The sequence below is a fragment of the Australozyma saopauloensis genome, chromosome 1 (genome assembly GCF_035610405.1).
Source record: "Australozyma saopauloensis chromosome 1, complete sequence".
Lineage (NCBI taxonomy): Eukaryota > Fungi > Ascomycota > Pichiomycetes > Serinales > Metschnikowiaceae > Australozyma > Australozyma saopauloensis.
In genome coordinates this window covers 831,571-852,766 of record NC_086131.1, presented here as the reverse complement: position 1 = coordinate 852,766, position 21,196 = coordinate 831,571, and the positions used below count along the sequence as shown (strand labels likewise).

Sequence of the window (21,196 nt, the reverse complement as noted above, 5' to 3'; positions counted from 1 at the left end):
TGTTTATAGGTAGTACTTTAACTTCTATAAAACCTAATTCCATTGATTTAATAACGTAGAAGAACAAAATACTCTTTTGAAGGTTCTGTCTCTTCTATGTGAAAGACAACAGGCACAATTCGATTAAAACAACAACAAGAATAATACACGTAAGACACTCTTGTGTGCGGAGAGCTCTGGAATTTTCACTCTATTCTTTAATATTGTCAGAAAAACTTCAGCATTCAAAGATACGGTCGTGCTCCCAACTTCTGTGGATGCGCTGCACATAATGGATCAGGCTAGATAACCTGAGCTCGAGATAATATTAGCACTCGTCCCTTACAAACCTTTTACTCAACTACAAACAACAGTCTCTCCTTTATAACAATACCGCCGCTCACATTCCACTCCTTTATATGCTTCACCGATGAGCCCTCAAGATCTATACCCATCCTCAACTTCCATATGTGACTTTGCCTACGAGAAAGACCACCCGCTAAGGCACGGCCACCATCCGAGCAGTGCTGAGTCGTCAGAGTTAGAAGATAGTGACTACTGTTCGGATAGCTCGCCATATAGCCAGAGATATGAGGATTCTCCGCAAAGCTCACGCGTGATAAATCTTCGAGCGATAGCTTTATTCGACTTCACACCAGAGAACGATAATGAAATCGAATTGTACGAAGGACAAAGTGTATGGATCACATATCGCCATGGGCAGGGATGGCTAGTTGCAGAGGATGTAGAGCTGGGGAGGAATGGTCTTGTGCCAGAAGAGTACGTAGAGTTCGTCTTCGAAGAGCCCGAATTCGAGGACGATCCAAAGCCATTTATGCCACAATTTCTTCGGCAGCTTGATGAGGCTCGTGAAGAAGAATGGGAAGACGTGGACGAAGACGATAGCCATACAAAGCTGCGCTCCCTCCGAAAAAGCGACGATGTAGAGAAACTTGAAGGACAGTTTGAGAAAGCAGGTATTAATTAGAAGCTCGGGGATGTCACAGCCTATAAATAGTCATCTAAATGTGGTTATACCACTGTTCTAAATCTTGGCTTCACTGATGTATGCTCTTCTAGCGAATCTGTCACTTCCGGTCAAAGAGGATTCGTCAATGCGAAGATTGCAAATAATCTAGGCTAGCAAAATTTGGATCTGGTTGAATATAGAATTTCAATAGTGACATTTTAATTTGGGTGTACAACCCCTTCTATTCCTTGTGTTCTGTCTCTGCAGTCTCTGCTATTTAGGCCATCGCTACTTATGTTGAACAAAACATGAGCTCCTCTGATATCGAGGGCCATGATGCTAATCCCGATGCAAAAGATAGCCTACCGAGAAGCAACAGGTCTCAGGAGCTTGACGAAGAATATTGTGAATTCTTTAGTGACTCTGTGACTGAATTTTTCAGCCTCTCTTATTTGCAAACATCAAGACCGAAGAAAAGGACTCCTGCCAGATTTGTTCCACAGCCAAGCAAAATCACACTTAATTCATCGTACTACTGCCCGCTTTCTTCAGCTGTGGGCGAAAGTGTTTCTCTTCTGGACGATGAGCATAGTATGACTGAGATCACCACTCAGAATCCAGTGCAAAATGATTTTAGCTTCGATAACAAGGATACGATTCATCTTCCAGGCACCTTCTGGACATCTCAGGAGAAAGATACTTTCTTCAATTGTCTAGCACGCTTCACCATACATAGATCGGAAGAATTTCTTCCTCACCTTCCTTCTAAGTCCCAGGCGGACATCCTTGCATACTACAATTTACTAGCTAATGAGCTACGACACTTAAAAAACTTTGGATATATTGAGGACGACGTTGAGACCGGTCGCGTTGCTGTCAAAACATATCCCTCGAGCGTTCCCTATTCGGAAGTACCAATTGCGCATGAGGTAGACGAGGAATATATTGAGTATGAAGAGGATCAGAGCATCCTCCTTGGCACAAAAGATCATGTTGCTGCAACGAAACGTGCGTCCAAGCGAAAGAATTTCTTTTCTCAATACGTTAAAGACGCCGAGTCAAGAAACGCGCTTCTAATTGACGAGGAAAATGCAAACGGTCTAGCGAAAATCTATCGTGCGAATCAGATTACACCAACTGTTGCTGGTAGAAAATCATGCCGATTTTCTCTCGCCTCATATTTCCTTATTGAGCAATTAGTCAAACTTAGAACCAGACAAATACTCGAGAATATTATTTATAATAAGACCACTGTCTTCGATGGCCAGAACGAGGACACAGGTTTGCTTCATGGCGCGAAAATTCTTGTCAACACTGGAGACGTCTACAAGTCCATTGTTGATACACTGATCTTTGAAACCTCCGTGGGCAGCAAAAGCAGATATCGTGACGGAAAATATCCATTCTTAGATCAATATTGGAGAAAAGTCGTTCAGTCTCTAGACATCGATCTTGAATCTCATGAGCCAGGGCCGCAAATGTCACGCAAAAAGTTTCTTGCCTTCGAGCAGTACAGCGAACCTGTCTTGGGTGACAAACATTTCATGCATCCAGTGGATGCAAAGTCATCTGACTCTGATGACTGGAATGAAATGATGATTTATGGAGCTCGGGGTGTTCTGGAGGCCAATGCAGACAGCGAAGGATCGAGTGATGTTGAGATTGAGGTCTCTGGAAACGAAGCCCCCGAGGTTGTTGGATCCAATAACAACGTATCTAGGAGAGACACCTTTCAATCACATACTGATCATGATCATGGCTCAATTGCATCCCTGGCGAATAATGAATCCGAAAAATCAGCTCCGGTCATCAAGAATGAACCAGAGGAGGCCCTTTTCGTCACTGAGACAGAACGCCAAAATCATTGCAATGGTTGTAACGACACAGAAAGCGTTGTTGTGGCAACCGTAGGCGAAGATGAATTGGCTGCCTCCTCAATGCTGGACTCTGCCGACAATGACGACGAGAGCTTCTGCGCAGAAAACGAAAGCATGATTCTGCGAAACACCAGTGTTTCGAATTGCACTGATGTGCAAAGTTTCATTCCGCTGAAAGACGGCCTTGATCCACCGCTTTCAATTCCAAATGGGCAAATGTCTCGTTTCATGAGCCCAGAGGAATTAGTACAAAAACCTACCCGCGTACCTACAAAAAGAATATTACAGGATTATTTGTTAGAAGATGCCTTGCTCAAGGACGAGGAGAAAGAGCTTGAGGCCTTGGATAAATGCCGTGACTACAAATACATGAGAACCATGAGAAAGCGGTTGAGGTTGAACGCTGATGAATCAATTGAAGAGCTTGAATTCTGCCGTGCCAACAAAGAGTCAACAATCATAGAAAACTTGAATAAGCTCTGGGATAGGAGCTATACATTTTACTAAACTATCCTTTGCATACAATACACGAACGTTACTTCATGAGCATAAACTCTAGAGCTTACTGAAGTAGTTACAAAATGAGGTCACGTTCACTACTGAAAATGAGACCTGAGCCTTAATAGAAAAAAAGGACGATCGGATAACACTTGCCAAAAGAAAAAATCCAGCGCAACATGACTTTTGCCTCGGGTATCTTTCGGGAATCTTTCGCAAACCTAAATCACAACTAAAACAACCGAACTCTAAAAATACACTTGACGCGGGTTGTTAGCTGACATATATTGCCCTCTTTGAGACACAGGCCAGAACGCTTCTCGAGTGGAGTCCATTGTGCAACACCCAAATCCAGCCTCTCTCTAACCGTACCCTCATTGGGCAGAGTATGAAAACATTGAACACAACACGTACTTATCTACAGCTTATGCATAGAAATTATCGATTGTCCCGTCATGAATTTTTTTTACTTCCTTCTTTGTAAATTTGTTTCAACAGTGATTTGGCTCTCGTCCATACCAATCATTCAACATACAAGGCCTCTTTTCGCTGGTCTTGGATCTAATTGCACACAGGTATCCAGAAGAACCTGCATCTGAGGTGTCCCCCAAAAAAGAGGCTGTGTACTGCACACATGCAGTTGTTTCGTCATATTTTCCTTCTATTCAGTTCCACCCGTTTGCATACGAAAAATACTATATAAGGGCCATGTGTCCAGGTCAGCGTCAAAGGAATTGTTTCCGAACAACCTAAAATCATGTCCCAAGTTTATTTCGACGTCTCCGCCAACGGCAACAAGCTCGGCAGAATCACCTTCAAGTTGTACAACGATGTTGTCCCAAAGACTGCTGAGAACTTCAGAGCTTTGTGTACTGGTGAGAAGGGTTTCGGTTACGCCAACTCTGCTTTCCACAGAGTGATCCCAAGCTTCATGTTGCAAGGTGGTGACTTCACCCGTGGTAACGGTACCGGTGGTAAGTCCATCTACGGTGAGAAGTTCGCTGACGAGAACTTCGCCAAGAAGCACGACAGACCAGGTTTGTTGTCCATGGCCAACGCTGGTCCAAACACCAACGGTTCTCAATTCTTCATTACCACTGTTCCATGCTCCTGGTTGGACGGTAAGCACGTTGTCTTCGGTGAGGTCACCGAGGGTTTCGACATTGTCAAGACCATTGAGTCCTACGGTTCTAACTCTGGTGCTACCAAGGCCAGAATTACCATTGACGCTTCTGGTGAGTTGTAAATGACCTCCAAAATTAGATCCGTTTATTGATTTGTAGCGTATAGCTTTTTATGCAATGGCCGGCCATTTGAATCTTATTACTGTAGACTACTCAGTTCTGAAGCTCAGTCTTTTGTTACTTGCTACTAGAAGGAGACTAAACTAAAGTGCAATTGACACTGTTGGAGCTAGTGTAGCAATGGAGCAATTATTGAATTATATTTCAGTAAGGCTTTCAATGCATAGTATCTCATAATGACATGTTTTTGTATTGTTATTTCGATGTATATCATCCTAACTACAACTTGGCGGCTTGAACAGCCTCCAAACCACTGACAGTGACGCCGCTGCCCAGCTCGACGCCGTAGTAAGAAACGTTTCTGGAGTCAGCATTGACAACGAAAGCGTATCTGCCAGTTCTGACACCAAGTCCCATACCAGTCAAGTCCAAAGAGATACCATTGTCAACGGAGAACTTGGCGTTAGGGTCGGAAGCGAAGATAACCTTAGGCAATTGATCAACAGCGCCCAACTTAGCGTTCTTCAACAACAACTTACCCCATGCGTTTTGGACGAAGGCATCGTTGGCAGACAAAATGACCACGGTAGAGATGTTCTTCTCCTTCTTCAAAGAGGCCAAGTTGTCCAAGTATGGTGGGATGTGGTTCTCGGTACAGGTTGGAGTGAAAGCACCTGGAACGGAAACGAACAAAACGTTGCCACCAGCGTTCTTCTCGAGCAATTTGTCCAAAGCCAATGGAAGTGGTTTAGAGCAGGCCAAAGCGTCATCTGCAGAGACTTGATCCAAGTCAATTGGAACGTAGGAGAACTCAATGCCTGATGGGAAAGTGGAACCGGTGGAGATAGCCATTTTTGGTATAGTTATATGTGTTTGAAAAAAACAATTGGAAATTGTGGAGTCGAGGCGGCTTGGGTGCGGTTATATACCCCGACAGGTCGCATTACTAATTTAGACTAGGTGCGGAACGTCCATCATCTATGCACTAACGAATATTCCAGATGTTGGGTTAAGTAGCAATTAATGGATACGAGCGAGCTCTGTAAGGGGGCTGTGACGTCCGTCTTGTCGTAGAATAAATGATGGTAGAAAATAAAAAATCATCGTGCATTCGCTGATTTATTGGATCAGATCAATTGAGTCTGTTGCATGTATTAGGGGAGCCACAGCAAACTGAGGTCTTTGAATTCGAATTGATCGATGTGGTAGGGATTGTTAACTTGGATGAATGCTTTGTTCAAGCAAATGAAAAATATCTTATCCTCGATTTTTTTTTTAATCTTTTTACAATGTCTTTATTATCGTTCTTGAAAGGATGTCTAAAACTCGGTTCCGCTCTTTAGCATAGGGCCTGGACCAGTTGCATCATAGGCCTCAGATATTGCACCCTGCTATACCTAATTAAATACATCAGTTACTTTAAGAATTCTTATTGTATTCAATTGAGTCAAAACCAATTCTTTGACTGCATTTCACGTTAGGCTTATCGACTAAAGTGTAAAAATCAAAGTATTCTATCTAGTGAGTTAAAGCCTTCTAGTCTTAAAAGCACAGAGACTCAAGTAAATTGGAAAGAATTGTAGTAGACACAAAGAGATAATAATCCCGGTAGATCGAAAATTCGAAACATTAATTCTTACCGGCATAACTGCCTCTTCAACTTTTTGGCTTCGACTGATTCAGTTATCCTATCTTTCACCCCACCGAATCGGATCTCACCAGTTGAACCTGAACTCTCATGGCTGACTCAGGCGACTCACGCAAAAAGCCCGACTATGACATCGACCCAAATCAGCTCCGCCCACTCCATATAGCCAAACGTGGCGAGGCTGCAAAGCTGAAGCTGGCTGGTCTGAGTGAGTTCGTATGTCGCCCTATGAGACTTGGCCTGGGTGTGACAACAGCCCAAAAACGATTATCCAGTAGTGACAAGGCTAGTCTTCATACAATTGATCGTACTATTGATAGTGTGAGTGACCGATCTAGCGAAATCTCTATGCTGTCACGGCTGTCGAGGAAACTGGTTTCTTCTGCTCCAAACCCAGACCAATTATCGACCACAAATTCCTCGCCGATCCAGGTTAAGAACGTTGCAGCACCTTTGCTTCCCCGAAAAATCTCCACTGATCCTAGTGGGATTCTCGAGATGGTCTTTGCGATATGCTTAGTTGATTTCCATCATGTCAGAGGTCCTGAGGTCCTGTGGTGGAGATCCAACTATCTACCGGAGCTCAATTCTGATCACAAGTTGTTTAGACACTTGCCATTCCAGGCTTTGCCGGATGGATCACATCTCTTCGAAGAAACGTTTTCGAACTTCAACCTAGTGTACGATTTCCGATCTCAGAGCTCACTTGATGATCGAAAGGACATTGATCATTTTCAAGGCAACCCTAATCATTTGGAAACACTCTTTGGCTGTTCTTGTGTCCGCCAGATTAAAACTACTGACATGTCTCAAGAAGAGGTCGCCCGGAACAAGGATATCACTCGCTCGATAGTGCAAAAGGCTGTTGTTGTAATCACCAGAAAGCAGCCTATTTTCACCAAAGTCAAGGAAAAATTGTCAATCATAACACAGACTTTTTTTGAGCAAAAGGACTTCGAGGATTTCGCCTTGTTGGACAGTCTTTTTGACAATCTCAACGGAACTTTCAAACTAGGAGAAGACGAACAACCCTTGAGTATCAAACGTCCTCAAACTCTGAGCTCACTGGAAGATTTGCTTCGTGAGCAGCGCTACGAGGAGCAGGAAGAATATTTTGTTAATCTCAATCTCAGAGGAATTTTATTCCAATTCAAAACAGACATGCTTGTGATCTTGAAAGCCTTATTTTTGGAGAAGAAAGTGATGGTGTATTCCAGTAACGATCTCGAGCTACTCACACAATTTCAAAATAATATGATTGCACTCATACCAAACTTACTCAAAAACCTTGACCTTTGCGGAAGTCCTTTATGTGACTACAAGGAGAAACATTCTCCTCTCTCAAAGCCAACATCATTGAAAACAAATGACAGAATGTCAATGCTACGGTTTTTTGGTTTGCCCTTACAGATATTCAGCACCAAAGGATCATTTTGGAATCCATATCTCCCCCTTCAGCAAATTGATGAGCTAGCTGCAGACTCTCTCATGGTTGGATGCTCAAATTTAATTATTGCAAATCAGCTGGAAACATTTAAGATCGATGTTTTGGTAAATTTGGATGATTCCACGGTCTCTCATCCCGTAGGAAAGTCAGAGGACTTGAAACTCTCTAGTATGGACAAAAAATTCATGTCTGTCTTGCTTTCCACAACTCAGCAAGAAGATGGCTACATTGGAAGTGATGATTATATCAGGTATCAGTTTGAAGATTATATTCGAAGCTTACTATCCACGACTAAGCTCCATAACTACACTGAAAAGTTCAGTTGTCTGCCTCCAGGTTTCGATATCGTCGAGAATCCAAACCTAGGAAATATCAGAAATTTTGGGTCGTCTTTTCACGAACTGTGGACTTCTACAAAAAATTACGAGATTTGGAATGCCACTTGCGACGACATGGTGTTCAATTTCCACCTGCCAGTACACATTGCAGCAGAGCTTCCGAACCAAGATTCGAGCTATCTAAGCGGAATTATTTCTACTTTTAAAAAGACGAGGGTTGTCAGCAAGCTGTCTGAGAAGACCTCGAGTTCTACCTCTCGTGGAAAGGAACCTCAAAAGTTCATTTCCAAAGTGGCTGATGAATCCCAAGACAATTCCTCAGATCAGCAAGAAAATGAATCATCTGAACCAAAATCTTACTGGAATTGGGGATTCAAGAAGTAAATGTTGTCTTTATCAGAGTCCTGTATGCAGTTCTGGCAGTCTGTTGTATTGAGAAGAGCATCAAGAGTTTAGTTTGACCCAACCCGTACAAGATGAAGCACCCCATTCAGATTCTAATTGCTGACAAATCGGGCGAGCACATTTTCGCATCCGTCACTAACCATCTTTTGGTTTTGCGTGCTTCCGATGGAAAGCTAATTGGCTCTTGGGTTGATCCCGTAGATGCACAAGAGTTCCAGGAAAAGAGATTCAAGGCCAGAATGGAGGAGCAAAAAAAGAAGGAAGAGGCAAATGAAGACGAGAATGCCGCTAAGAAGTTGAAAAACAATAAGAAAGAACCAAAGGTTCCAGCTCCAGGCCCTGGAGCACCCACCATTTACAACTATATACGTTCATTAACTCTCTCGAGAGATGAAAGCTATCTCATAGGTACTACAGACAGTGATAAAGCTGCTGTCATTTTCAAAATTGATTATAGTCAAGACAATTGTCTCTCTCTTGTCAAGCGCCAAGTATTTCCAAAGAGACCATGCTCTGTGCTGACCACACTTGATGATGAAAAGGTTGTGGTTGCAGACAAATTCGGAGATGTTTATGAAATTCAAGGGAAGGACTCGGCTGTGGTGGCAGAGAAAGACCTTGTTCCAATCTTGGGACATGTTTCCATGTTGAGTGAAGTTATTGTCGCAGAGCATGACGGGAAACAATTTGTGCTCACCGGTGACAGAGATGAACATATCAAGGTGAGCCATTATCCAAAATCATATGTAGTAAGAAACTGGCTATTCGGGCACCATGAATTCGTTTCTTGTTTGCAAATTTGTCCGTTCAACGAGGACATTCTCGTTAGTGGCGGAGGTGACGATTATTTGTTGGTTTGGAATTGGTGGGAGAAAAAGGAACTCGCCAAAGTTGAGCTCCGTGAATTGGTAGCTCCGTTTTTGACCGACTCCCATTTGCCACCTGAGAGATTTTTTCGTGAAGACTCGCCTCGTGAGATTTGCATCTCGAAGGTCAGAGTGTATGAACAAGGTGATCAAAAGCTTTTGGTTGTTTTGTGTGAAAACACTAAGTGCATTTTGACCTTTTCTTTCAATGAGGACATGAGCCTCACTCACAAGCAAACACTTTCGACAACTGATTCTATTATTGATTTTGTTATTGTCTCCGATGCCGTCCTCGCGGCCGTGGATGTCGAATCTGAAGATAATTTGCTCCAGCTTTTCCGCTTCGACGACTCTTGTTCTTTACATCACGAGGATTCAGACCTCACTAAAGTCATAAGCAAATCTGTTGAGTGTGAGGTATCTGGTCGCGCTGACTTCTACCCATTATATTACATCAGTTCTTTGAGAAAAAGAAGTGAACATTAATTATCTTTCAAAATAGCATGTATTTTTGTATTCTAAATCTTACAGTCATCACTCCACTTCGACGACCTTCTCATCCTTAACAAATCCGCCCTCCTTGCTCAAAGCGTAGAACAACGATTCTTTACGCTTCAAGAGATTTTCAGGGGTATCAAATTCGGCAACTTTTCCTTGCTCTAACACAACAATCTTGTCAGAATCCATAATGGTATTCAATCTGTGAGCAATCGTCAAAATGGTTCTATCCTTAAACTCTGAACGAATAGTCTCTTGTAAAACTCGATCAGTTTCGACGTCAACAGCAGCAGTAGCCTCATCCAAAACTAAGATGCATGAGGGGATCAACAAAGCTCTTGCGAGACAAATCAATTGTCTTTGTCCAACAGACAAATTTGAACCTCCCTCACTCATCCGAACATCAAGAGCGCTTTCCAAATCTTTCTCTGCCTCGTCTCTCTCTTCAAACATTTTCAAAACATGATCCTTAAGATGTGACAATTCTAAAGCTTTCCACATCTGAGCATCGGTGTAGCTATTGGTAGGATCTAAATTGCTCCGCACAGAGCCCTCGAAGACCTGAGCATCTTGTGGAATGATAGAAAGCTTGTGTCTCAAATCTGCTAAGCCTATTTCGCTGGTATTGACATTGTCAATATCAATATTACCACTTGCAGCTTCGATGATTCTAAAAAGAGCAAGAGTCAAAGAGGATTTACCTGCTCCTGTACGGCCAACAATACCAATCTTTTCTTGAGGTTTCACATGCAAGTTAACGCCTCTCAAAACGAGATCCAAGTTTGGTCTGTAGCGAGTGGAGTAGTCTTTGAATATAACTTCACCTCTCTCTGGCCAAGAATCAGCTGGTGCAGTCTCTTCAATATACTCAGGAGCCTCTGGCGTCAAATTAGAGTACTCCATCACTCTCTCAACAGCAACAATGTTACTCTCGACTTCAACAGTCATTCTAACAATCCAATTCAATGATTGTGTGATTTGTAAAGAGTATGAGACCGACAAACCGACAATACCAGCACTGACGGCGCCGTTCTTCAATGTGAAGATAGCTAAACCAGAAGCTCCAAGAATGATAAACGATCCCAAAAGCTCAAGTCTCACAGCCAACCATCTGTTTGCATTGACTGAGGGATGATAAGCACGGAGGTTTCTGTCAATCCTTGACTGGTTCAAAAACTTGAATCTCTCCTCTTGACCGTACGCACGGATAATCGAGACACCGCTGAGAGATTCTTGGAAATTTGCAAAAATGGGGGATCGAGAGACTGAGTCCAAACGACGTAATTCTCTTGAAGTTTTCAAGTAATATTGCTGATACATGACATACAGCACACCCAATGGAATAGCAATGAAAATGAACTGCCAAGTCGAAAAACAAATAACGAGAATTGTGAAGAAAACCTTGATGGAATTGCTGAAAAACATACCAAACACTCTTCCGAGAATCTCATCAATCTTATAGATATCGCTTGAGAATCTGTTGAGAACACGTCCGATAGGGGTGGTTTCAAAAAATGACATCGGAGCTCTCAAGACACTGGTGGCCATGGCATTGTGTAATTTTGTAGAGCCTGCAATCGAACAGAAGATCCACATGAACGAAGTCTGAATCAATGAGCAAAATGAGAATCCAATTCCAAGGAGGAAGTAAATACCCAAATATTTAGGGATGTTTGGATTACTTCCTAATTCTGTGTTCACCTCGGACCAATGCTTCAACCAAACACTGGACAAAACATTGAAAGACATCGAGCAGAAGATGAAACACATATAGATTATAACATTGCGAGGGTTACAGGCCCGTGCATACTCGAGATAGACATCCCACTTGACTTTTCCTTGTTCAGAATGCTCTTTTCTGGCTTTCACTTCCTCATCATTTTCATCTTCTTCCTCCTCTTGTAATAACAAAACTCTCTCCTCGTCGGTTATGAGCGGTGCTTCTGAAGCCCTCCGCAAACTTGTGATTTCAGAATCCTGGTTGGCATCTGAAAAGTCGGACAGTTCAAGCTCAGGAGCATCAAGATCTTTCTCGGTAAAATTTTCCATCGGCTCGTCCGTTGGTGCAACACTTGGTGTGCGAGAGCCTTTTCCGAACTCAAGGACCAATTGACGCAATTGACTTTTATCTTGACCCATAATTTCATCATAAGAGCCTTGTTCCACGATTTTTCCATCCTTTACCATGTGCATATTGTCAGCAATACTCAACACATGAATAGCATTGGTTGCCAAAATTCTACACTTCGTTTTCAAAAGACCATTAGGTCCCAAAACATTGTCAATAAGATGTCTTCCAACATGTTCGTCAACAGCGCTCAATGGATCATCAAGCAAGTACACGTCGGCTCTGGCATAAACAGCTCTTGCCAACGAAAGACGGGCTTTTTGCCCACCAGACAAAGAAATTCCTTTCTCACCAACTTGAGTCTTGTCACCTTGGGGTAAGATTTTCAAATCAATGTTCAATGCACAAGCTTTCAATACAAGGTTGTAAAACTTAGCATCATGCTTGTGTCCAAACAAGATATTCTCCCTAACTGTACCATTGATGATCCACGGAACCTGTGAAACGTAAGCAACTTTACCGTTGACTTTCGCCTCACCATCAAGTTTATAGAGATCACCAAGAAGACATTGTAGGATGGAAGACTTACCAGATCCGACTCTACCAACAATACAATCCAATTCACCTTTCTTGACTTCCAAGTTGATGTTTGACAATGCCACCTTGTACGACTCCTCGCCCTTTGTCTTAGACCAAAGGAAGGTACCATTTCTCACGGAGACAGCAGTTTCACCAATCTTGGCTGCCCTAGGGCCCTTTGTTACGGCATTATTTTGCAACTCAGTGCTGGTCAAGAATTTAGTTAATCTTGATACAGCGACTTGTGCCTCTACAATGTTGGTGATAACCATAGGAACCACAGCTAGTGGGAAAGAGAGAAGGTTGAACAACGAAAGAGCTGGGAAAACTATGTCGGTTGACAAACTAGCATTCTTGTTAAAGAGAACAAAAAGGCCAAAGGTGGAGCAAGAAACCAAAAAAGGAGCCATGTTCCACGAAAACATTGTAACGGAACTGAAAATTCCCATTCTTCTCAAGTTTGCAAGTTCTTTGTTATTTCTAACATTGTTCAATCTATCAAGGTAGGGAAGTTCCCATCCGTACAACTTCAAAGACTTAATGTTGTTCAAAATTTCACTGATGAGCCTAGATCTCTCATCTTTGTATTTCATTTGAGTTTTCTGCAATCTCTTTTGAATCTTAGCAAGAACCGCGTTCAAAGGAATCATGATAATCATTATGAAAACACCTGCCCACATAGAATTGCCAAGTAGGCCGTGCAAAGAATACAAACAGATAATGATTTGAAAAGGTCCCGACCAAATAATTTGCAAATTCTGGACCAAGTCTTGCAATCTTTGGACATCTACTGACATCAAATTAACAATGTCACCTGTGTTAGAAGCCTGTTTAGTCTCATTTGACAAAACAAGAGATTTCTCGTAGACCACAGTCGTAAGAGATGATTTGATTCTCATACCCAAATCGAAAACCCTTTGGAAGTATTGATGCAAGCAAGCGGTTTGCGTTACTGAAACCAAAAACATGGCACCAGCGATCATGAATCCTTTTGTCAATGGAATGAGATCTCCTTCCTTCTTTGCCTCGGAGTAGTCATTTACAAAAACGATCAACATACGGAGAAGTTGAGGCTGTACAAATGCCAACATGTCTTGCATACCTTTAAATGCACCGCCGAGCAAAAATGGAGTTCCAAAGGCTTTACAGATTGCCAAAACAAGCGAGGGGTTTGCTTGGTTGTGCCAATACTTGTAAAACTCGGCAGAGGTGGCAGAAGACCGAAGCTCCCTTGGCAAGAATGGAAGGTCACGCTCAGTCAAAAATTGATAGTAACCCTTCCTCATCAATGGCGCCATCCAACTGAATGACAATTTCGAGAAGACATTTGCTTGGTCAAAAGGAGAAGCATTCTCGACATTGAAAGCAGGATTAAGCGAGCGAGGAGGAAAGTAAATCTCGATGAGTAAAACGAGAGCACCGTTCACTGCCGCAAGAATTGAGAACAAGCCCAATTTGTCATCCAAATCGGATCTCAAGTACAAAGCCACAGCTCTACCGCCATTGAACAAAAATTGAGTGAGCCAGAAGAATAAGAGAGTGCCACTGGCCTTATGGGACTTAAATTGCTCCAAGTAGTGAACGATATATGCTAAAACAGAGTTTACAATAGAGATGATGAAAGCAGTCTGGAGGATACTTGGCTTGCCGGATGTCGTCACCAAAATGACTGAAAACGCAACGTGCAAGGCGCTGAGAGCTTGCTTCACATAGAATGTCCATGCAACCTTGTTACCTGTAGTGATCTTTTTGTTTCTCAAGACTTGGATTTGATGGATTGCGGTGAAGACCAAGATTAAGCCAACAATGGAGTAAAGTGCACCTGAAAAGAAACATGGGGCAATATCCTTATAAATTGGCGACATTGGGCCCCAGCCATCTTTACAAGGGCAAGAGATGAAGTTTCTGGGAAACGAAGCAGTGGCATTGCTGTGTGAGAGCACGGTCAACGCTTCCCAATTCTTATCAATGCGGTTTCCCTTCCAAAAATGTAGGGCAGACTGCTGTTGCCAATCTAGATTTTCCATGGCGACTGGTACGAGGAAGAGGCTACTAGTGGATAAGAATGGATTCGATCTGCAAGCACTTATCGAGTATGTGTATATACAGGACTGGTATGGCTGCTGACAAATGAGAAAATGATTTGAATTGATGTTGATGTATTCTTGATAACAAGGGATTGTCAAGGGTGTTATATATGTTTCTATATAATTTTTTAACTCCGCTAGAACCGTTGTATTCATTTACTCCGGAATGTCCGGAGTGCGTCATGAGTCTTGGCTTTTCCTTGTACAGGAGATAAGTGGCTGATATGTGTTGGAAGCCTCAGTGAAAAATGTTCTTTGTCCAAATATGATTTCTATTTGAAAAGCCTTTTAAGTCTTGAGGTCTTTTTTTCCTTTGCGGGCTCGGCCGTGAGGTCTGTTGCATATTGATTGACCCTCTTCTGGTAATTTTGAGGGACAGACGCTTGAGTAGGTGCTTTCTTGACTGGAGAAGATACACTTTGTCCATTTTGACCCGGTGGTGTTTGTTGGGAAGATGTAGAAGAGCGGACTTGTCCGGAGACGTTTGGCTGCGCCGGTGGTTGTGCTTGTATAAGGTGGTCGGGTGCCCTACTCAGAGACATATTCATTTCATGCCACACAGGAAGCTGTAGGTTCTCCAAATTTTTAACATCGTCGATATTTTGAAGCCCAATAAGAAAATCACGGGGTTTAAGAATGAATTCAGAACCAATGTAGAAGTCTTTGTTCATTGCTGTGGAGAGTTCATAGACCAGTCGTATTTCCGAGTATGTGATACCTCCTGCAACATAGCAGAAAACACGTTGTTTGTTTCGTGATATAGATTTACCGTTATTTTTGGCACCAGTTGGAGCCCACGATGCTTTGATTCGGACATTTCTCAAAGAGCCCGTCAGCTCAAGACCTGGTCGGGAAGTTTTAACTGGTAATTCTCCCTCAAGCGGCTTGTCTCGAAAGTATGGGAACCATTCTTCGTCTAGTTCATGGCGTACAGCAGATTGTAGAACAGTTTTTACACCAGGAATGAATCTCGATGTGTTGTAGGTACCCTCGTTGTTGATCACATGGAAATTGTGATGCGTAATGGGCTTGTCTTTGGCAGACTTTTTCACAATAGGGAAATTAAGTTTATGTAGATTCGTGAAACAGCGCAGAACCAATGATACAATTTGATTGTTCGAAACACCGATGAACTTTGCCAATTTCACAAAGTCTGACTCCGCCAACCCTCCACGGTAGAGGCCATAAATGAGAACAAGACGGATTTTGTCATTCACTGTGAGGTCGTCTCTTGCAAGTAATACGATTAGGTCCTCATGCAAGTGCTTATTCTTGACTCCCTCGAATGAGATACCTTTCGCGGTACAGTTCTGCTCGAAATCAGCAGCAAACTCGGCCAATTTGCGGCTAGCATTAAGAGACAAACACTCATCAATCAATGACTTGTGGAGTGTGACCTGGCGACGCTCTGAATCGAAACCTTGAAGATGGGCAACAACGTACATCAAATCGGACGATGTTTTTGCTTTTGTTCTGTCTATCATCATGGGGTTGTTTTTTATAAGTTCGTTGATTTTCATGACAACCAACTCTGAAGCTTCTATGATATGGGTATGTCTCAATGCTACCCAAGTTTCGTCCTCCTCGGAGTCCAAGCGACTCTCTAGCTTTTGTTCTTCTCCGGCTTCGCTTTCAGCGGAGTACTCATAAACACCATTGCGTTCTAAATTCTCGACGATGTCCATTGCCATAGCTTGGTAACTGAACTCATGAAGGAGCGGCGCAAAGAGGTCTATTGTACGGTCGCAAATTACAAGCACAGCACGTGGTTTCTCGGCGACAGAAGCTGGAGGGTAGTCATTATTAGCTCGAGCATAGTCATCCAATTGCCTTTGAACTTCGTCTGCTATCAACTCTGGCAACCGGGCAGCTTGGTGCGTGGCCTCTGGCAGAGAATAAAAACGGATGAGAGGATACTCGTCAGCCACAATTACAGCATTCACGATCGCACGCGCCGTTTTCCGAATCTGGTATAGGACAGTCTCACCGCAATTCTCGTTATAATATATCGGCATAGAATTGGGGGTGACCTTATCGGCTAGGAACACCCGAGACTCGACTGGAACCATCGAGCCATGGACATAATTGATACCGCCCTGGAAGTAACGAGCAACATCCTGATTCTCCAAAAATCTGCCGGACCGAAAGAACCGGTTTGCTTCCTCGTCCCACTGCAGGAACGGTAGCAAAAGGCCCGTTCCGTCCTTGTATCGGTTGGTGTGAACGTCGGCGAGAATGCAATTGAAGTTGAAAACCAGCGGCTCTACGAAATAAATGGCATGCAAAAAAGGCAGCAATCTTCTCTTATCATCGATGACCTCCACGGTAGTGACAATTCGCAAAAGCGCATCTTTTTTGGTTACCAGGAGAAGTGCCGCCTCTGTCTTACGATCCAATACCAAAGCGTAGAGTTGACCTGGCTCACACACCAGTCGAATTTTCAGGAGTAAATATGTCTGCTGGAGCAGATATAGGGAGCCTGGATCAGAATTGGCGCTCATGCTGGGTTTATTGGTTGATACTATTTATGGTGATCTGATCTTGCGATTGCTAGGCCTGTGTGGATCACCACGATCAATTCGGAAGGTGTGGAATCCGGAGTAGACAAGGCACCGACGATATGCCAAAATTCATGCGGTAGCAAATTAACGGCAAAACCTGAAAAATTGTTATCGTTTTTTTGGTGGTTTTTTTCAACATACTATTCAATTGAACCGCGTCGGGCGATCTCTGATTAGTGCTAGTCTTGTTCATCATGTCCTGAACCACAATTTCGGGAAAAGTTCTAATTGGGCACAATCAATGAGCGTACAAACTTTTCCGGCTTTAAATGAAGGATGATGTTTTTCAAGTTTCATTGAAACGTGTTCTTTTCTATTTACGTCTAGTGTCGAGGTAGTTCTACATTTGAGGCAGAGATGGTGATGTGCGAGCACTTGCCAAACACGATAAGGTCAAGCAAACACTCAACGGCAAAAAACAGAAAATTTTCCCACGCGTATAATTGCCTAGGAGTTCTTTTGTCCTTTACTCTGGAATCCTCAACCTGTTTTTAAAGTAAGACTTGAGATTCGAGTATCGCAGCTGCGTTGACCACACTCAATCCGCTAAATCAAGTGTTATGGATAAAAAGTCTTATGATTAGTATCAAATTGTTTCGACTCATTCAATTTGTTTGAAAAAAGAAATTTGGTTTGCTTCTCACAAACCTATCTTTACCTCATCAGGGTACTTGTATCTCAGTCAGATTAGACACACTCCACATATGCATCTCCAGAAGAGGTAAACCATATTCTTGTCCGTATTCGTTTCCTATGACACTGAAACTATCGTACGCGTTTCTCTGCGCGGCAGGATGGTTTTCGGCTTCTGTTCTCATATCCATTTACAACAAATGGATGTTTGACGAGGGTCTTAAGTTTGGCTTTCCTCTATTCATCACCGCCTACCATCAGGTATGCCTTTCATTATTCAGTTTCATAGTCATCCTCTTACGCCCTAGTCTCCGGCCCAAATTATCAGCCGGAGATATCGAGTCTCGCCTGTTGGCAATCCCACTCTATGCGTTTCTTACCCAGATCATTCCTTGTGCGTTGGCATCAGCTGGAGATATTGGCTTGAGCAACGTCTCCCTCATCTTCATTCCTTTGTCGTTGTACACGATGGTGAAAACCTCCAGTTTGCTTTTTGTGCTAATTTTTGGCCTTTTGTTTCGCCTAGAGAAGTTCAGTTGGAGATTGGTTCTCATTGTCGTGGTGATGTGTGTGTCCGTGGCCATGATGACCATGAAACCCAGATCGGACTCCAAACCCGAAAATCCAAATCATTCGTTTGGAGTTATGCTCATTCTACTCGCGTCTGCATTGCTGGGTGTCAGATGGTGTTTTACACAACTTTTATTAAAGAAAAATAAGTACACCAGTAACCCCATCCTCACCATATTCTACCTAGCCCCAGGAATGGCATTATTTCTATTTGGCATGGCGTTGATAGTTGAGGGATGGTCGAATTTTGTGTCCCTGCCGGTGTGGGAAGAAAAGGGCTTTTTCGGAACCATGCTTCTCATGACATTTCCCTCGGTGTTAGCATTCGTCATGATGGTTTGCGAGTTCCAGTTACTCACACTAGTTCAGCTCTTGACTTTATCCATTGCCGGCGTTGCAAAAGAACTATTCACAATTGCCATGAGTGCACTAGTGTTTGGTGATATTCTCAGCGTCGTGAATGCCATTGGCCTTTCAATTACCATCGTTAACATTCTATGGTATAACTATCACAGATATACAGAGAATGTCAATGACACTGAAAACAAAGATTACATCTCGGTCTCTCAAACAGAAGACTCAGAGGACATCGAGCTACAGACTCGTTAATTAGACATTGGATACGAACATATAATGATGACTTTTAAAATTAATTGTTTCTTTGCAAACTATAATGCTGCAATACCTAGAAACCCGATTGTAGCAAGTAGAACGTAGCATAGTAGAGCTGTTTGATTCGGAACGGTGAAAGAAAGTCCCAGTCCACTCATGGTCTTGGTCCGCACAGATGACACAGCGCTATAGGACATAGTTGATTGGATGTTGTCTGAAATTAATAGCGAATCCGACATGAGAAATGATCCAGAGAATCGTGCCGGAATATTGGCTTCCAGGGATGCGTTTGCCGTCGAAAAAGTAAACACCACTTGTGGCTGCAGTGTTACCAGTACGGCAAAAGGTATATTTCCATTGACGATTCTAGCCATTCCTGTGCTGTTAGAATCCAGATACGATGAATTGAGAACAGGTTGCGAATCTACAAAGTAGACATTAGGATTTGGGTTGGCCAATGCGATATTTCCTTTCTCATTGTCCATTGCCATATAGACATGTGACATCACATTGAGGCCGAGAGCAGAATACCCTTGGAATGACGTGGGCAAGACTGTAACATAGCATGCTTCGCCACCATCAGTGTACTTGAAAAGCTCCGTCTTCATTAACATAGATTGAAGGGGAACCGCTATAGTCAATGGTCCAATCTTAAACCTGAGCTCAGCGTCTGTGTTCCATATATCTTGACATCTAACAATCCAACGTTTGAATTGATTGCTATAGACGGCATTCATTTGGACTGCTAGATTGAGAATCAAATTGATTGGGAAGAATGAGTAGCGCAGTCTACTCTCAAAGAGAACTCCAAAAGGATCATCCGAGTATAAACTAATCAGCTCATCATTGGCCAAATTTATCATCCAGACCAGCTCTAGGACGACAATTGGAAACAACAGCGAGTTGGATAAAGTATGGGGCACCCTAGGAAATGAATATAGTGGCCCCGACATGAACGCTTCTGACACTCCGCCTAGGAGAACAATTCCAGTGCCGTCGGTTTCATTCTGATGAGGGCCAAAGAAAATAGAATACCCGTTTCCTCCAACCTGGCCCTTCGCTATCAAATAGTCGAGAAGACCTTCACCCCGAAGACTGTTTGCAAGCCCAAGAGCACCGGTGACTCTTGTGGCATTGTTCGCTATAAGAAATTCGAAATCATTTAGTTCGATGTCTGTTCCGTTAGAAGCCTGTATTGTAAGGTTACCCTTCACGTAAGGTCCAGTCGCATAATTGACCATTCCATACGATAACGTCAGTGTTTGCACGACCGAATACAACAGGGTCGTAATTGTAGCATTCATGGAGCCCATAGTTGTAGTTATCACTGTGTTTGGGTAGATAGCGCCATTGCTGAAGCAGTTATCCAAGCCATACGTCGAATTATTGTATGTAAGATAAGAGGGCACCTCTGTCGCCAGAACTCTCGACAATGAGCTGAGGAAAGAGCCGACAGATTGGCAGTCCGCATTAATTTCACCGTTAAGGAGCCACACGTTAGGCTGAAGTAAATCCAATCTTCCGCCAACCACCTTTCCAGATGTATCAGTGAAATAAGCATTATAGAACAGTTCGACTGTAGACATAGAAATAGGAATGGAAACTATCCCGCTCACAGTTCCCAGAATCGTCAGTGGGGTCTCGGTAGTAGTTGGTTCTAAACGAACTAGCGAGGCTTGAGTTATGAGGGACTTCTCTTGTGATGTTACAGAAGCCATGAAGCTTGCTGCCACGACAGCCGGGAGAAATGCTGAGAATAACATTTCACTGTGCGGTCTTGATTGGGAAAACTTGTTTGCAACAGAGCCAAACAGACACTTTGTGTTGAAATCGGAAGTGACAGTGATAAGACTTCGACGTCAGATATGAGAATATTAGCAGAAGAAATCTTGGGAACGGTCCTGGAAATGCGCAAATCTTCCCCGGGGTGGAATTTAATGAACGGCTACTCTGAGATGTGTGAGGCTCCAAACACTATTTTCGGAATCCTGTCGCGATGACAGAGGGGAAGGCTATCAATCATATGAGCGGCTGAGTCTTGCAACTCGAAGTTAAAAATAAACCTGAGCATTGCGGCCAGATAGGCGAAATGTAAAATGAAGACTACGTTTGGTTTTTGGGTTGTGTAAGAAATTTTGTGTCTCTACGAGGTCTACCCTTCTTTTAAGGAGATGATGGACATGAACTAAATAGGAATTCTGCTGAGGCCGCTGTGAAGTAGATAAATCTGACCATATTTACTAGAATTTTGAAATCTATGACATCTTGTCCTATCTTGTCTTGCTAAATCCATTGGTATGGAATAGGTCTAAGCGT

General features: G+C 43.0%; 10 protein-coding genes across 10 annotated transcripts; 6 read left to right on the top strand and 4 right to left on the bottom strand.

Moving 5' to 3' along the window:
- Positions 1-409: 409 nt before the first annotated feature.
- On the top strand, positions 410-967 carry PUMCH_000395 (uncharacterized protein; the record flags this gene model as incomplete). The annotated part of the gene is made up of 1 exon (XM_063019485.1): positions 410-967. One exon carries the CDS (start codon positions 410-412, stop codon positions 965-967), a length of 558 nt encoding a protein of 185 aa, XP_062875555.1.
- Positions 968-1,257: 290 nt separating this feature from the next.
- On the top strand, positions 1,258-3,333 carry PUMCH_000394 (uncharacterized protein; the record flags this gene model as incomplete). Its single annotated transcript, XM_063019484.1, has 1 exon — positions 1,258-3,333. The coding sequence occupies one exon, from the start codon at positions 1,258-1,260 to the stop codon at positions 3,331-3,333; it is 2,076 nt and encodes a 691-aa protein (XP_062875554.1).
- A 748-nt stretch (positions 3,334-4,081) lies between these two features.
- On the top strand, positions 4,082-4,570 carry PUMCH_000393 (uncharacterized protein; the record flags this gene model as incomplete). The annotated part of the gene is made up of 1 exon (XM_063019483.1): positions 4,082-4,570. The coding sequence occupies one exon, from the start codon at positions 4,082-4,084 to the stop codon at positions 4,568-4,570; it is 489 nt and encodes a 162-aa protein (XP_062875553.1).
- A 277-nt stretch (positions 4,571-4,847) lies between these two features.
- PUMCH_000392 (uncharacterized protein) lies at positions 4,848-5,420 on the bottom strand (the record flags this gene model as incomplete). The annotated part of the gene is made up of 1 exon (XM_063019482.1): positions 4,848-5,420. One exon carries the CDS (start codon positions 5,418-5,420, stop codon positions 4,848-4,850), a length of 573 nt encoding a protein of 190 aa, XP_062875552.1.
- An 886-nt stretch (positions 5,421-6,306) lies between these two features.
- Positions 6,307-8,385, top strand: PUMCH_000391 (uncharacterized protein; the record flags this gene model as incomplete). Its single annotated transcript, XM_063019481.1, has 1 exon — positions 6,307-8,385. One exon carries the CDS (start codon positions 6,307-6,309, stop codon positions 8,383-8,385), a length of 2,079 nt encoding a protein of 692 aa, XP_062875551.1.
- A 92-nt stretch (positions 8,386-8,477) lies between these two features.
- PUMCH_000390 (uncharacterized protein) lies at positions 8,478-9,758 on the top strand (the record flags this gene model as incomplete). The annotated part of the gene is made up of 1 exon (XM_063019480.1): positions 8,478-9,758. The coding sequence occupies one exon, from the start codon at positions 8,478-8,480 to the stop codon at positions 9,756-9,758; it is 1,281 nt and encodes a 426-aa protein (XP_062875550.1).
- Positions 9,759-9,806: 48 nt separating this feature from the next.
- On the bottom strand, positions 9,807-14,660 carry PUMCH_000389 (uncharacterized protein; the record flags this gene model as incomplete). The annotated part of the gene is made up of 1 exon (XM_063019479.1): positions 9,807-14,660. The coding sequence occupies one exon, from the start codon at positions 14,658-14,660 to the stop codon at positions 9,807-9,809; it is 4,854 nt and encodes a 1,617-aa protein (XP_062875549.1).
- Positions 14,661-14,776: 116 nt separating this feature from the next.
- On the bottom strand, positions 14,777-17,005 carry PUMCH_000388 (uncharacterized protein; the record flags this gene model as incomplete). The annotated part of the gene is made up of 1 exon (XM_063019478.1): positions 14,777-17,005. One exon carries the CDS (start codon positions 17,003-17,005, stop codon positions 14,777-14,779), a length of 2,229 nt encoding a protein of 742 aa, XP_062875548.1.
- Positions 17,006-17,818: 813 nt separating this feature from the next.
- On the top strand, positions 17,819-18,877 carry PUMCH_000387 (uncharacterized protein; the record flags this gene model as incomplete). Its single annotated transcript, XM_063019477.1, has 1 exon — positions 17,819-18,877. The coding sequence occupies one exon, from the start codon at positions 17,819-17,821 to the stop codon at positions 18,875-18,877; it is 1,059 nt and encodes a 352-aa protein (XP_062875547.1).
- Positions 18,878-18,936: 59 nt separating this feature from the next.
- PUMCH_000386 (uncharacterized protein) lies at positions 18,937-20,643 on the bottom strand (the record flags this gene model as incomplete). The annotated part of the gene is made up of 1 exon (XM_063019476.1): positions 18,937-20,643. The coding sequence occupies one exon, from the start codon at positions 20,641-20,643 to the stop codon at positions 18,937-18,939; it is 1,707 nt and encodes a 568-aa protein (XP_062875546.1).
- Between the last annotated feature and the right edge of the window lie 553 nt (positions 20,644-21,196).